The sequence below is a fragment of the Lonchura striata genome, chromosome 5 (genome assembly GCF_046129695.1).
Source record: "Lonchura striata isolate bLonStr1 chromosome 5, bLonStr1.mat, whole genome shotgun sequence".
Classification (NCBI taxonomy): domain Eukaryota; kingdom Metazoa; phylum Chordata; class Aves; order Passeriformes; family Estrildidae; genus Lonchura; species Lonchura striata.
The window spans coordinates 63,725,905-63,742,507 of NC_134607.1; the positions used below are offsets into that span (position 1 = coordinate 63,725,905).

General features: G+C 35.8%; 1 protein-coding gene across 6 annotated transcripts in view; it reads right to left on the bottom strand.

Annotated features, from left to right (window-relative positions):
• Positions 1-2,567: 2,567 nt before the first annotated feature.
• PCLO (piccolo presynaptic cytomatrix protein) overlaps positions 2,568-16,603 on the bottom strand; it is a 318,646-nt gene continuing 304,610 nt past the window's right edge. For all 6 annotated transcript variants that reach the window (XM_021539594.3, XM_021539592.3, XM_021539591.3 and 3 more), the window contains 3 exons: positions 12,842-12,976; positions 12,089-12,234; positions 2,568-7,620 (listed from right to left, as the gene is read on the bottom strand). In XM_021539594.3, coding sequence (XP_021395269.2) covers positions 7,480-7,620; positions 12,089-12,234; positions 12,842-12,976 — 422 coding nt within the window. In that variant the 3' untranslated portion in view covers positions 2,568-7,479. The remainder of the gene's footprint in view (positions 7,621-12,088; positions 12,235-12,841; positions 12,977-16,603) is intronic.

Here is a 16,603-nt window from a genome sequence, read left to right on the forward strand (position 1 = left end):
CCTACAGTGTCTGAGTCTTTGTCTGCAAACAAACTTAACTATGCTGATACAGATAAATCATCCAACTATTACTATGTGCTTGGGGTTTTTTCCCACTTCAGAGTGATGCATGCTGGTATGACAGATTAGGACAATTTTTAAATTTGTAACTGCTTTTTATTATATTATTTGGTTTATTGTTGTGGCCTAAATTAATTAATACCCTTAACTGATGGACTGAAATTTGTGTCATATGCATGGACATATCGGGATTGGAAAAGAAACACTATATTCTTTCTGCATCAGGTGTGTCAGGCAAATCACCTTTAAAAAGTTAGGAGGAGTTTCCTAATTTCCCTTTATAGATACACGTGAATTGAGAGTGGTCCTGGGGACAAGGATTTGTGTGTCCTGGTTGTTAAAAACTGGAGGTGAGCTGGCAATATGCAGCCCAGAAAGCCAATTTTATATTGGCTACATCACAAGGAGAGGGGCCAGCAGGGAGGGAGCTGTTTCTGACCCGCTGCTGAGACCCCTGTGGAACACTGTGTCCTGCTCTGGCTCCCAAAAGTAACGTGTGTCTGGTGGAGTGCATCCAGAGGAGGCCACCAACATGGTCAGAGGGCACATCTTCTGGGAGGAAAGGCTGAGAACTCATGGCCTGGAGAAAAGAAGGCTGGGAAGTTATTAGAGCAGCTTTTCAATACTCAAAGAAAGATGGGGACAGACTTTTTACTAGGGCCTGTAGCTGTAGGATGAAGTGATATGGTTTCAAACTAAAAGAAGACATTTAAAGAAAGAAATAGAAGGATAGATAAAAGGAAGAAGATTTTGGTTTGTTGTTTTATTTTTTTTTTTTTCAGAAGGGGGATGACACACTGGAACAGTTTGCCCAGAGAGATGCTAGATGTCCCATCACTGGAAATATTGAAGGTCAGATTGGATTTGGGCTCTGAGCAACCTAATGTAGTTGAAGATGTTCCTGCTCATGCCCTTGTCCTTCAGGACCCTAAAAGGTCTCTTCCAATGCAAATTATTTTATGATTCTGTGATTCTATGAAAATAAAAGTTGAAGATATATGTTGAAGATATTCTTGATGGAGTTCCAGAGAGGCTTATCCTCACAGCCAGAATGCTAAGCTGAATCTCTATGTATGTTTTTCAATAACTTCTTTCTCTATGAATTTTAAGTCCAGCCTATTTTAAAAACATTCCATGAACTTCCCAATTCCCAGTTCTAAATCATAGCTTGTAAGTTAAAACCAGCAAATAGCAATGTGAGGAAATAGCTCATGCATACTTTACACTTCACTGAGCTCTCTGAGTGAATAAACATATTTTTGTTAAATATTTTTAATTATTTAAAAATAAGCATATTATTTAATCATTCTTTCTGTGTCTGTAAAGGGACTCTGGGATTTTCTGTCTGTAAACTAGTTTCTTAGAGCTACATTCAGATAAACCTACAGCTTCCACAGCAGATAATTCTCCATTAACACTTCAGGAATATTTTCTAACCATTTCCAGAGGGCCAGTATGCTGAGCAGGAGCTTTCTCACCAAAATAAAAGAGGATGTCAAAAATTTGGGCTGAGTGTGGGGTAAGTGTTTGTAGTAGTTAACTATTTTCTCAGAGAGAGGTACCCAAAGTACCTTGAACTCATACCTTAGACACTGGGATGTAGGGCAGGCACTGGGAAATCAAGTTTCTTTCCTGATGGGCATTAACAAAAGTGTCAGTGCTGTAGCAGATGGGCTAATGTGAAAAAGGGTTGTCTATTTCTCATTACATTATTTTTTGAGAAAAAGGCATCAACTCATGGAAAAAAAATTCTAGTCTATATGTTCAGGTGCCAGACTAAACCAATTTATATCGCTTGGTGAGCATGTTTCGGGGTTTTAAAATTATTTGTATCAAACAGGCAAACTATGCAAATATAATGAATATAGATCTAAACATGGCTCAAAAATAAAGTCTCAATGGGAAAGCACCACAGATGTTATACTAGTCAGGTAAAATTCAGTATTACAAAAAATGATTGCTTTAAGGAAATGATTTCTTGTTTATAATAGCAAAGTCTAAAATATATTGCTCCTGGAAACCTTCTTTCTGCTGGAGGAAAGAACCAGAGAAAATCCTTCTAGGATTTATCACATTTTTTTCTTATTATGTCTCCATCAGGAACTTACAAGGATACAGAGCTAGGCTACATTTACAGGCTATATTTACAACCTATTCTTCACAATGAGACAAACCCCTGGATATTCCTAAACTGTGCTGTTGTATACACATATATTTGTTGCCTATACAGGATGCCAGAGATGAAACTGTATGAAGATATCAACAAGCTGAATGTGATTCTGGTTCTGAAATTTTGGGAAAAAAGCTCTGACAAATTAACTGCTCTTTATTTCAAAATGAAGTGTGGCAGATGAGTTATACCCTGGGAGGTTTGCTAATGCTGAAATGGGACAGAAGAGTATAGGCAGCATGTACAGCAGCACCATAAAACCACTGTGGTCAACAAATGGGAAATATAAACCATCAAAATAGGTTTTAATGTTAATTAGGAAAAAGAAAGCAAACCACATATTTTAAATATTTATTTGTCAGACTGGGATAACAGCCTTTATAGAGCACAATTTGCATAAGTTCTCAAGATACATCCTGTATACAATCACAAAACCATGGCATGGATTTATACATAAAGTGAAAACTGGGACAGATTTACAAGCATTTTTATACAATCTCATAATGCTTTTGTTTCAGTTTTTACAACTTTTAGAACTCTGTTTTAAAACAGACTTTTAGAAGTCTGTTTTATTTTCATTTTTCCTAATGATTCTGGAAGCAAAATGAAAATGAAAAGAAATTCAAAACGAAATGAATATCAACAAATCACCACCTATGCATGCAACATTCACTGTGGAAACATTACATTTGCCCAAGGACTAATCTTCTTTTTTTGTTGTTTTTTTTTTTGCAGGGTTTTTTTTGATGTGTTTTGGATTTTTTTAAACATTGTGTCTGCTGTATGCATTGTCTGTAGCATGACAGCACACACGTTAGTCAGCCATTGTTGAGCACCTGAGCACATCACTGAACATCTATAAGATACAATCAAATAAGGACACACTCACATGCTTGGATGTCAAATGGAGTTAATAATTTAAACTCAATTTGTTTTACAAAAATGTATATTTATTTACAGGGTAACAAATTAAGAAAATGACTCTTGTCAAATAATCTAGTTTTAATTATGGATATCTATATATATTATAACTTTTGAGCTCATCAATATATTTGCTTATTATTTTTTTTTTCAAAAGAATAAAACAGAACATATAGAAAACATTAAAATGTTTCTATGGTTTAAAGAGAGAGTATCCGGTTCCACTAATTCTTCCTATTTTCCTTCTAAAGGCAATATGTATTTATAAAGAGCAATTCATCCTACATGCCAGGTGTACAGAAAATTCACAGGGCGTGTAGGACTAGTGTTTAAATATAATGTAGGTGGATACTTATGCTAAATTTCCTCTCTGTTTAATTACCTTTATAAGTTACACTCACACAAATTTTCTCTGCTATTCACATAGCTATGTACATATCTAGATATATACTCAAATAATGAATCTGGGACATTCAACATTGTAGCAATGAAAATAAACTAGTTAAAAATAGTGTCAGTTATGATTCAAATAATAATTTAAAAAAATACTATTAACATCTTTATGATATCTCCATGAAACTAAATCCTAATTAAATAATCTCTATTGGGCTCACACTAGCTTACAATATAATAGATGTCTTCTTTTTCTTCATCATCATTCTCAAAGTATGAATCAATATCAGCTGGTTACCAGCTACCATATCCCACAACACAGCCATGCAAACATCCAGCATCCAGAAAAATAACTCAAATTTTTCCTAGGTTTTGATTTAAAGCCAGTTCAAGTCAGCAGATTGGTTGTTACTGACTTGAACTGGTTTTTGGTTCTTCCATACAGGATCCATGTAATGTAAAACTGTGGGTAATAATAAAGAAGCAGCACTCATTGCCCCTGGATACTATCCCTTTAAAGTGTAATGATAAAGAACTAGCTCAACATTCATCATAGTAACTCTCATGTCTAGTTTTAAAGTGGAAAAAAAAAGGCTGTTTGCTGCTCATTTTATGCCTACTAATAATAATGATAATGTTATAAATCCCTGTCATTTGTAAACACACACACTGTGCTTTTGCTCATTTTTCAGCTTGTTTCCACTCTACAAGGCTTGAACTAAGAAGCAGCTTCAGTTTCTGTTTTCTCAGAAGATTTATGAATTAAAAGAGTTAAATGCCTCTGCTATTGCCTCCCTGCAATATGTATCTTCAAAGCAATCATTGAAATATGTGAAGTCATTAATAATCAATTACTCAGAAATGATAAAAGCTGTTGCCACATCTAAGCACATTTGGCCAGATAAAATAAACAAAAATTAATGAGGTAAAAGAAAAAAAATATACTGAGATATAATATACAAAAACGGTAAAAAAATACTAATAGTCCTTGTTTGATTGGTTTTTTTTAAAAAACATTTTCATGAGAGTTTTTCCTGACTTCATTCATAAAACAAACAAACAACAAAAAAAGAAACTATGCATTCAAACATGAATCTGTGTTGCATAGAGTGATTTCAGTACAACCTAGAAATTTGGTCAAAAAAAGGAACTTGGCACACTTGGGTGGCATTCTCTGACCTCTGCATGATGCCGCCTCAGGGTGCCCAGGTGTGACACACGCCCACCCTGGGGACCCCGAAGGAGCCCCGTCCTTGCTGCAGCTGGCCAAGGCAGCGCCGCGCTCCTCACCAGCTCCACTCTTTGTGTTTCATAGCAGGAGTCCAAAACTGCCATTTCAACACGCTGAAACGTTTTGGGTGCTGTTCAGAGAACCAAAAGCGCTCGAATTAAACCAGTTGCCGACAGCTGATTAGCCTCAAAGGCAACTGTCCCCTACAGCCACACTCAACAAAAGTATTCAACAGAATTTCAGAATTTCAGCCACATTTGCACGAGTGTGAGAGCAAAGCATGCCTGGCCACGTTCTCAGTTACAGATGATGATTACAGGCAGCCAGAGACTGCTCCTTCCTCTCAGAAATCTCCATAGCAACTACCAGTGTGACTTGCTGCCTTTGTAGGAAATCTGAGCAAGAACAAAATCACCAGCAGTTTGTACAAAATTGCACACCTCATGGCTTGCGCTTCACACAGATTTTTTTTTTTTTGCAGATCTTTTTTCAAAGTACAAACACAGTATAGTCATCAGGAATGCAAGATAACCCACCAAGAGAGCAACACATATGTCAAATGTATCCACACAGGATTTTTTTGTTTCAGTTGGGGATTTTTTCATTGACGTATTTTCTTACAAAAACATATACAACATCAAAACATAGAATTTTTACAATAATTCCAGAGGACTGTTGTTAAAATACATGAGAGGAAGGGTATACATATACTGGTGAAAGCATAAAATTCAACATTAAAGCACACACCCTACTTCCACTGTCAGTAAGAATTTGGTAAGATTGTTCTGCTTGCAAGTTAAGCGGGCTACCAGCAGGTTATGAACAACAGGAATTTCCTTGGTGTGTGTAACATTAATATCATTTGCATGTCTCTTTTCATATTCCTGTTACATGCTGATATTTTAAGTTTATAAACATAAAGCAAAAACTGTATGTGGGAAGTGTCACCAGATTAAACAGTGTAGCTTTTTCACAGTCAATCCAGTTGCTTAATAACCAAAGCTTTAATTTTTCCTTTTTCTTTTTAAAGCACATAATATTTTCCAGAAGTAGATTTTCACCTGGTCTTGTACAACCTGTGGAAGTGTACTACATATATTCAGAAAATATAAGACAATGTACATAATGAAAACTGGAAAATCTTTTTTGGGCCAGAAAAATAAATGTCTGACATGCAGAAATTTGTTCATTTTCCTTTTTAAGTATGCAAAGGTCGTGAGATCATATTTCCAGGGAAACTTCTTTATATGGAAGCTGTGAAATATTAAATTACTTCTGAGTAACATGGGAGTTAGTACCATTGATTCTTGGGTTTTAACAAACTTGCTGTACTTTTAGGAATGGGAGGAAAAGCTCTCCTTTCTTCAAACATGGTACAAGGGAAAATACAGCAACCAGCCTAAGCCATGTCTGGCAGTAGTTTCCTCCCAAGTGAGCTAACTGCTCAGCTTCAAACCCCTGAAAGAGGGACTTCATGCTTGGATGTGCTTACACAGACTTAAAAGTTGCAAGTTACCTTCTCATTTACTTCTTTCCTAACCAAGAAGCCATGCTGTTGAGTGGATTATGCTCAGACATTCACCTGAGATAGCAAGAGGATATTCTTCATTCTGATGCAGCAGCATCCATCAGGAGCTGCCCTGCTGTCCCTTCCCCTTAGATTTCAAGTGTGTCACTAGTGTTGATACAGAGCCCTGCATCGAGAGGGTCACTGCTGGCACGGTGGGGCTGCTGCTCCCAGGTGCCCACAAAATAGCCTAGAATTCATAGTCTTTCTACAGTTTCAGAACAAGACTGGTTGCTGAAAAACATGAGGACTTGTTGAAATAATTGCATCAGTGCCAGTACTTGTCTCTTCAATCTCAAACTGATTTAGACCTGACTCAAAGGGTGGGGTGAAATAGTGTCACTGGCACTGAAACAGCATTTTAGCTGTCTGATGTAGTGTGGTTTATAACCTGTCCTTTGTCTTGAAAACCACATCCCAAGTTATAGACAGTTTATATAATTTTATTCATCACATTCTAGAAGAGTTGTTTATATCCATTGTTAACACACAGAAACAAATTAAACAATCAGATCTGATTCTCCACAGCCTAGTTTCTGAAGGGAAAAGAAGGAAGGAAAAAGGTAATGTAAAATAATATTACCACTCTTGCAAACACCTTGCAGTTTGTGTCAAGTGGCATAATCTCACTACAGCAAATTATCAGAGATCCTAAGGTGCAGAGGAGCAAGTTTTACAATTTTAATAAGTGAGATTTTGGAAAGTCAGTCACCCTAGGTGGTTTTGCATAAAATGATCTCCTTCTGGTTGCACAGGAAAGCAGACTGTGCTTCCCATCACGCTCCCTCCAGCTGCAGCTGAGCTCTGCGTTAGCACCTGCCTCCAGCCTTCAGCCTTTCCTTCACAGTTCCTCTCTTCCAAAAGAGTCCAACAACACGGAGCCCTCATATCAGTCTTTGTTTCAAACAGCCTCACTTTAACTTCTGGGCCCAGATTTTCTTCTCCTTTTGCTGTGTTTTTGCAGCAAAAATAAGTGTACTAGCCCTCATTTAAGTGTGCTTTGTAGCCCAGAGACTGCTCTTTTCTACTTTGTAATCTGAAAGACTAGCTAAACACAATGATATCAAACTATATTCTTGAAGTGATTCTATTTAGAGCAGACTCTGCATGTTTTGTGCCCTAAGCAGACATCTCTGCTCAGTGTGTTTGTGTGGAGCTGACCAACAGTTTGTGCCAGTTTACTATTCTTTTCCTTAGATCCACTTTGTCAAGCCAGATATAAGCTTCCCCAATCAGTGTCTTTTTCATAAACTTCCCTCCATTGGAGACAAGCAGAATCTGTGAAAATAATAATAATAATCATTATCATCATCATCAATGTTCACAGTAACATAATACTAGCAAAACATGAAAGATTCAGGAATGTTGAGCTCAAATATGCCAAGCACAGAAAAGAAACATTGCCAATCACTTTTTAGAGTCACCTTTCCCTTCACATAAAGCCCTGTGAAAATTGAATCTTCTCCTGCTTCTGTTTCCTTATCATGGGATGTAGCAATTAGAAGATGACAATCTTGAATGTTAATGAGCAATTTGTTCACCTGATGGTTACCAAAGATGAGCATAAGGTAAAGTTTTAAGTTACAAGACAAAGCTTTGTACAAGTGATGTAGCAGTTCTTGTTAAGTCTGTGGAAGTCTGTACAAGGCTTTCTGTGAAATGTCATCCAACCACATATTTTCCAGTGAAAGAGGTTTGTGTCATGCAAACTATACACTTTTCTGAAGCACTTGTCTCATTCTATAGGTTCATTATACATGTTTTTAAGAAAGTACATTTGTTAATATGTATAATTCATGGCATGAGTTACAGTTACATATTCAGAAATATTATAGCATTTCATAATTCTTAAGTAACTGAATTAACAAGCACAACGTGGGGGAGTTTTTTGGTGTTTTTTTTTTTTGGTTGGTTGGTTGGTTTTTTTTATGTGTGTGTTCTTTAACTTCCTAAGTTTTTCAAAAAGAAAAAGAAATAATGAAGATTTGTATTTCCATGACAGCATTAGCAGCAGGTTTGCAATATTCAGTTACTAAGCAGACCTCAACGAGCAACAAGCAAGGGAAGTGACTGATGACTGATAATGGGAGGAGGCTGTCATTCTCCATGTGAACCAGCAAGAGAGAAAAGTGAGTATTTTGTTGTTTGGTTTCAAATATCTATGCTAGAAAAAAAATGACAGAACACAAGGGTTTTGTACTCTGCTGTAATCACATGGCAGCAGAAATGTAACAGGTCTGTAGAAGAAATGGAATTTTCTGTAATCAAGAACTTCACAATTTTTTAAATTTGGATCCTGATTTCCATCCTGATTTGGAAAGAAATGTTAAGAATGAAAACTGTACATTACAAATAAAATTTTAAATAAATTTCAAAAGGGAAGAAATTTGCAAATGTTTTCCTGAAGAGGCTTCCTACTTCCTTGCCAAGTTTTGATATCAGTTGGCAACCTGGACAGTTTAGATACCTAATGGCTACCAACCAACAGGTTTGAGAAGGGAAAACTTTTAGGCACTGAATTAATAGGAAACTCCATTAATCAGAAAATGTGTCTTGAGGAAACTAGGCAGCCTGCCTCAACTGCTGATGGCTTTCTAGGTACCTAATTTTGGTGTTTGCTGAAGAAGGGACTGCTCAGAAGCTGGAAAGCCAAACTAGAACATCTGTGAAATTTGTTCTTCTGGGTTTTTCTGATTAGCCTTGCACAGGACATTATGTATGTCTAATTGCAGTAAGGCAAGTGAGAAGTTTAGTGCTTTCCAGAAGGGTCCCAGGTGAGTTACCAAGGAACAGGGAAATCAGAGAAGTGAAGAAAAAACTGCCAGGGGCTGAGGAAAGTGCCTGTCTGAAAACTGTCAAAATGTTTTCTACAAAATGTTTTCATTCTGAGACAATTAACAGTTTTGGGACAGAAAAAAATTTATCCAATTTTTCATTAGCTGTGTCCTTGATCCTTCTCCCTACTCCTCCCAGATGGAACCCTAGGATCTATCTTCTCTAGCTTGTCTGTCTCTCATCCTTTGTTCCTCTGTGTTTCAGGCTTTCAGTTCCAGTCTTGTTATCCTAGATCAGCTAGTCTTAGTTTTTAAGCCCCAGGGTTTTTATAATACTCAATACTCTGTATCAGACAATTCAATCCTTTCTTAATTTTTTTTTCTTCTTTTTCCTCAACCACCCATGGATTCATTTTTATGGTGAATATTCATACCCCTTCCTGCTGATTTTTAGACCACACTCCCTTGTCTTAATTTCTGCTTCTTGTTGGTTCTCATCGCTTTTTACATTGTACCTTTCATTATTATCATATTTGATCTCATCTTACTTCCTCTCTCTGATCTTATCATCCCATCATCTTTCAGTTCCATTTTTTTTTTTTTTCTATAAAGTCTGGGTTTGTTTAATTTCCCTCTCTGCTAAATCTCTTTGGAATGTGTTCATCTCTTTGACTCTAAATGTTCATCACTCAAATTCAGCATTTAAATCATCTAGGTTCATGCTTTACCATAGGAACAAATTGACTGTTGAGCTTGAAGAGTACATAAAAACAGATGCACTGAGTCAGATTAAAGCTCTTTTCAGACAAATATTTTGCTTGCAAAAGTGCGGAGGGCAGTGTCTAAGGCAGAATATAAGAACAAAGCAATTACGTAGTTACACTCACTCAAAATACCTAAGGTCTGCAGACTATCCTGACTCACAAGCAGTAAGTTTGCATTTAACAGAATTTGATGTCTTTCATGTGTAAATTTCTCCTATAATTTTTTTAGTTACTTTTTGTGTGAAAATATTTAGCACTTATAATATATAAAGGCAATACATTTTACAGCTCAAGCTCCAATACTCATGAGCAGAAACACTTTTTCTTTGTTTAAACTTTTTCCTTGATACTTTTGCAGGATATTTTTATGGCCTTCATTCTCTTATCTCTGGTGTGCAGCATCAGAACATATTATAAAATCATAGAATTGTAGAATATACTGAGTTTAAAGACATCAGTCAGGATCATTGAATAAAACTCTCGGTCCTGTGCATGGCACCCCAGTAATTGCACCATGTGCCTGATAGTGTTGTCCAAATGTTTCCTGAATTCTGCCAGGTTTGGTGCTGTGACCACTTCCCTGGGTAACCTGTTCCAGTGCCCAACCTCCCTCTGGGTGAAAAACTTTCTCCTGACATACAACCTAAACCTCCCTGACTCTGCTTCAGGCTGTTCAATCCTGTCATAGGTGACAGCAGTGAACAGATCAGTGTCTGCCCTTCTGCTTCCCCTCAGGAACGTGTTGAAGAACACAGTGAGGTCTCCCCTCAGCCCCCTCTCGTCTTTCTATCACACAGTTCCAAAGGAATGCTGTCAAGTCTCAGGCTAACTGTTCTTACAAATATGTCACTTGCTATCTCCCTCCTTAAAACCTGATGGATTATTTTTCCATAGGACTCTTTGTATTCTTCTTCACTGACCTACCCTATATAGTTTCCTCTGCAAACCACTGCTGGAAACAATTTTTTTATGGGAGCTCTTAAAATTTTGCAAGACTTTATTGATCACTTTGGCTTTTCTCAAAAAATGTCAATTTTTAAATAGTCTTTTATTTTGTCTATTGAAACAATAAGATGTTAGGACATGTTAACACAGGAAAAACAGTATCTATTTTGGGGGGTCTTGTTTTGTAAGTAGCATCCATTTTGACTGTAATGTTAATGATACAAGCAATAAGCATAATGTTGGCACTTAGATAATTCAGACTAACTTTAGGCACCACAATGCAGATGTCTTATTCAGGTTGGTTTGACAAATTTCAAAGTTCATTAACTCGATGCTGATATGCCCATCAAGGTCTTCCACTGACTTTTAAGGTTGGCATGCAGATACCCCTTGAATTGCTCATCCCTCTCTACTGACTGGAGGAAATATGGATATATGGCTTACACTTTTTCTATCTCCTAATGTGAAAATAAATGAAGATGGACAAACTGAATCCAACCTGTCTTAAAAAAATCAAGTCTGGCCATATGACCAAATCTGTAGAAGAAACTAAAACACAGTGGAGGGACTATTCCTGACCCAGTTCCATGCATCATTTGATGTGTCACAGACTAACAAAAAGTCAACTCCATTACAAATGCATCTGGCTTGGTATAATCAATAATTCTAAGCATCTGAGATTATGACTATAGTGTCAAATTCTATGTACCACAACTTTTAAAGAAGTTGGAGAAATGGAGAGAATGATAAAATGATTAAGCATTTAGGCAAAAGAACATATCTCAGCCTGGAAAAGGAGACAAGAAGTAAAATAACAGCCTTTCAATGTAAACCCTATTTTTTTTTTTTTAATTAAAAAGAAGGCAAATCAGTTTTCCTCTGTACTTTGTGGGGATACTTAAGGATAAGTGAGCTTAATTTAAAAATATGACATATTTAATTTTGATATTGCACTAAACTTTCTAAATACATAAGGAATTATTATTGGAAGGTATGTATAATTCCCTTCTCTGGGGGATTTTAAGAACAGATCAAGCCTAAAATTTTCAGGCCTGATCTATAAATACCCTTCATGAGTGTGGTGTGATGGAGTAATACATCTTTTAATGTCTCCTCTAGCCTGATATCTTCATTATTATATAACTGAGTTACTTTATTTGTAGTTTTCTCTTCTCAGCAAACAACTGAGTAGATCGAGCTCAAATGCCCATAACACAGCATGGACAACATAAAAAATTAGGATTTAATAAAATGCAGAATTACCTGAAGAGAATGCCCAGCAGGACTCAAGCTAAATCTAAATGTTTCATTGAACGAAGGCTCTCGGTCATGCCTGCATACCCTGGTTTTCTTCTTAATTACTCTCTTTTGGGTAGAGATATTGACAACATACAGCTTCACATACAGGTCTGGGGAAGAATAGTTCAATGAGTTAAATACAGAAACTTTTAAATAATCTTTGCTGTTAATGATTTCAGTAGAGGGGAATTTTTATGAAAAACTGATATTTTACAAAGTCATGTTCTGTTCTCATTCCTATGGTGTAGAAATGGACCCATCCCACTAAATCCAAAGCAATTACTTTGTGTTTATGAGACTGTCATTAAACAAAAAAAACCTTGATATTTTTATCTATGTATGAAAATATCCTTATGAACATGAGATTTTTTTTTTTAACAGCTTTTTCACAAAAATACAATATTCTACTAGTTATAGCTGTTCTTTGATAACCTAGGGATTTATAATTTTTGCTAAAGTTAAAATTGATTAATTTTTAAAAATAAAAAGTAAACTAAAAATATTAACTTCTGATAGTTAATTTGGTTCCACAAAATGTTTTTCTTTCATTAAAGCTGCTCATAGGAGAAAAGAAGGATTTCAAAAAGAATCCTGTATAATATGTCATCCTGGCTAAGAAGCAATTTTCTTTTCCATTTTAGTGATGACGTTAAATGACTTAAGATACAACCTACTTAATGTTTTCAAAGTATGGTGAAGCTGTTTTCTTACTGATACCTGGAAGATGATCTGGAGATTTAAATTTGTATGTGATATTTCTGCACTGAAGGATTTCTACTATCAGTTGTTCTCCATCTGTCTTCATTTCCTTCTTTAATGCAATCTTGATTTCACCCATAACCTGTGTTTTACCTGGAAAAGCAGAAAAAGCAACCCTCAGTAATGTGAAAGGAAACCAAATGTATCTTTCTAACTTGGAGAGAAGTAAAATTTTATGGTTTTTTTTTTCTCTTTTGGTTTGTTTTTTTGTTTGTTTTGTTTGCTTAATTTAGTTTTGGTTTGTTTTTGGTTTTTTTCTTATAGTTTTTAGAGATATACTTATAGCTCATAATTTTAAGTCAGGAATGTAAGGAAAATGTACAGCTTGGATGAGCAAATGGTAGGCACATGCCATACACTTGTATAACTAGATTATATGCTTCAGAATTTATTTGCCTCAGTGGAACTTTTTTCCCAAGAATAGAAATTTCTCTAGGAGTTATTACAAGTCACATAACGGTCACTGCAATTCACCTTTTCAGAAACATTTATTACAAGACTCTGAAGTTATGTCATTTTAAAAAGAAAAAAAGGAAGAAAAGAAGAAAGGGAACTTTCAATAGAGTGTTAAAAGTAAGATATTCAAAGGCAATGAAGTAAGGCTGGTGAAGTCAGCATTTCATTTCACCTTCCTACATACATGGAGCAATATCACTCACACAGTTTAAAGCAAAGGGCCTAGAGTGACCTTTAAAATTAAAGGCAATTTCTCTGCTTATGTGGGTAGAAATACAGCACCATTATTTCTACATTTTATGAATTTCTCTCTAAATCAGTTCAGAGATGGAGAGAAGGCATGGAAGGAAATGTAGACAAAGCTCTTTTGCCTTTCCCCTGCCTGTCCTCCCACGAGCCTTTACAGAAGCCAGGCAGAGAGGAGCAGGGCTGCATCTCCTAAATGCCTATGGGGGAGGGAGAAGAGCATCCTCAGCTCAATTCTCTCCATACTAACATCATCTCCTAGTGGGGTTGTGCTTCTATATCTATGTCCTGCTACTGAAAATATTATTTCTCTTCACTTTAGATGTTAGTTCAAAAGGAATCAAGCTATAAAGCAACTAGGATTTTTTTTATTACATTATTTCTGGTGCTAGCAGGATTTAACACTTTACTGGAAATTCTAGAAGCTTGTGCCAGGATGTTGTAAGGTGCAAAGCAACTCTGCAGAATGTAAACAATTATGATACATCTGGAGATGGTTCTCAATTAAATAGTATTAAGTTGACAAGTGGCATGTAAAGATTACTTCTTTTACCACAAATGTATAATCAAATTTGAATAACACCCTCTAAAAATGACAGCTTCTGTTTCACAGATGTCAATTCTATTTTTCTACTTAAAATAGTTAGAGGGATCATGAGTAAAAGTGTAATAACTAATAATCACAGCTAAGCTGGAAATTAATTTAGTTACATTCCCTAATAAATTTGTAATTCAGCTTCAGCTGAGCCAGCATTTCTTCTATTATTTCTAAGGTATGAGAGGACCCATTATGAGGCAAGTGATTCTTTCACAATATTTAATAATCAGAAAGCCATTCCTATAGGTTTGAATATGCAATATTTTCCTGCTGCATGGCTGTGCAAAGATAATGAAGTCTTCATCTTGTGATGCCAACAGAAAAGATCATTGTTAGCTGTGATCAAAAAGGAATGGCCAACAATGTCCCTGTTATTGTTCATTATATCCCTGTTCTTATAATGCTCTTCCCCTGAAAAGTGTTGAGTTTCCATTGGACCCATCTTGGTTAAACTATGGATTTTGAATGGCTTGAAAGAAATGCAAGACAAAATTATTCCTTCTTTTCTCTGAAGATAAAATTCTCAAATTGCAGATGAAGACATGACACACCTCAAAGATGTTTAAATCTGAATTTGTGATCAGTATTGGCTTTTGCACTGACTCCCAGAAACATGAAAAGAAGCCCAGTATGGACACTAGTAGGACAAACCTAATATTACTTTCAGGCAATTTTTAGTTAATCACAGGCTTTTCTGGAAAATGTACTTGGCTTATTTTCTTTATTCCCTGTCTGTCCTTTAAGATCTATTTGCATTAGTTGTTAGGACCTCATCTTGATTGCCTTAGTGCCTCCTTTTTCATTTAGGTGTACATTCAGTTTAAGATGAGATGAGGTGGTTTGGGTGTCACTTGTGATGTTGTGAGCCAGAAAAAAGGATATATGCTTCCAGCAAGTTATATTTAAATATTCCTACACTATTTCTCAGCATCTGGAAATTTTCCATGGACTGTTCTATATTGCCAGATACTCTTCAGGACAATCAATCCTGCTAAACCATTTAAACATTGTGAGGAAAACAATGATCTACAGCTGAAACTCATGAAAGATTATAGCTTTATTTTGCTTCCATACTAATTTTCATTTCTCCCACAGCATGAGGGACAGAGCCTTAACACCAGGCTTATAAAACATTACACTGAAATAAATCATCACTTCAGAACCCACCAAAGTTTTGTACACTCAGAAGGGATTCCTATTTCCTTGTACTGTGTAGCTTCTCCCCCTTTCTCATATATAAGTTCCATACATCTTTCTTTGGTGGGTGTGCAAAAATAGAGCACATATGCCTTGTTTTGTGGAGTTGATTCTTTAAATGAAAATGATTGATATAGTGATAAAGGGAATAGTCTGTAGTGAACCATCTTAGAGCTGACGAAAGTTCAAGGTGGTCTGAGCTGGACATGAATTTCTCATGAATGTCATGTTTGCTGTGACAGAAATAAATTTCTTCAGGGTGTCATGGGATTGGATAACCTCAAGGGTTGCATTGGTAGGAATAAATCAAAATATACAGCACCCAGTCACAGTCTTTTGCCTTCTTATATAAGTTTAGAAAACATCAATCATAAACAATGTGAGAATGGAACTGATAGGATGACGATAAATGCTACAATTGAACTCTGAAAAAGTGATATTTCATCTCTTTTTAGGGTAGTACTAATATGGTTTCCCAAAGAAGTGAAAAACAATTTTTAACTTGAGTAGTAACATTTCCCTCAATAAAAATTATTTTCAGATTAAAGAAGAGCAAACCAGGATTATCACAGCAGCAAGGAACCATACAGTAAAACACTAAAAAATTACTGTCTTAGCTTAGGAAACAAGGAGTGAAAAAGAGATGTTCTACAACCATATGTTAGAGTAAAAATTGAAAAGGATAAGAGATATTTAAGATGAATTAGTGTGATATTTTACCTGTTTCATATGTATCAAATGCACACTTATTGATATACCACAAGAGGATCACAGTCATGCACAGCATCATTGTGTTCACCTTTGTAACATGCCAACTGTAGGCAATATATTTTTAAATATATCTATATCTATACATAGGATAAAAAATATTCATGCCTTTTTTATGAATGGACACCTCTTTTTAGAGGATTATATTTATTAATAATTAATTAGCTATTAAATGGAGGTGGTTATTAACTAATTTGCTACAAGGTATTTGTAGCCAAGGAGTTTAAATTTACTGTGGTGATGGCAACAGCAAAGTTGTTGTTCTAGTAGAACTGTCACGCTCTGCATTGTGAAAGGTTAATTAGTTTTGCTATTAGTTTTAATTGACTGCTGTTGTAAATCACAGGATGTGTCATCTTCACTGTTGTTGACAGTTCCAGAGACTGACAAGTATGGATTGTGCTCCCATTCCTTTTTAACCAAATACCTGCTGTCAAACAGAATTACCCAAGACA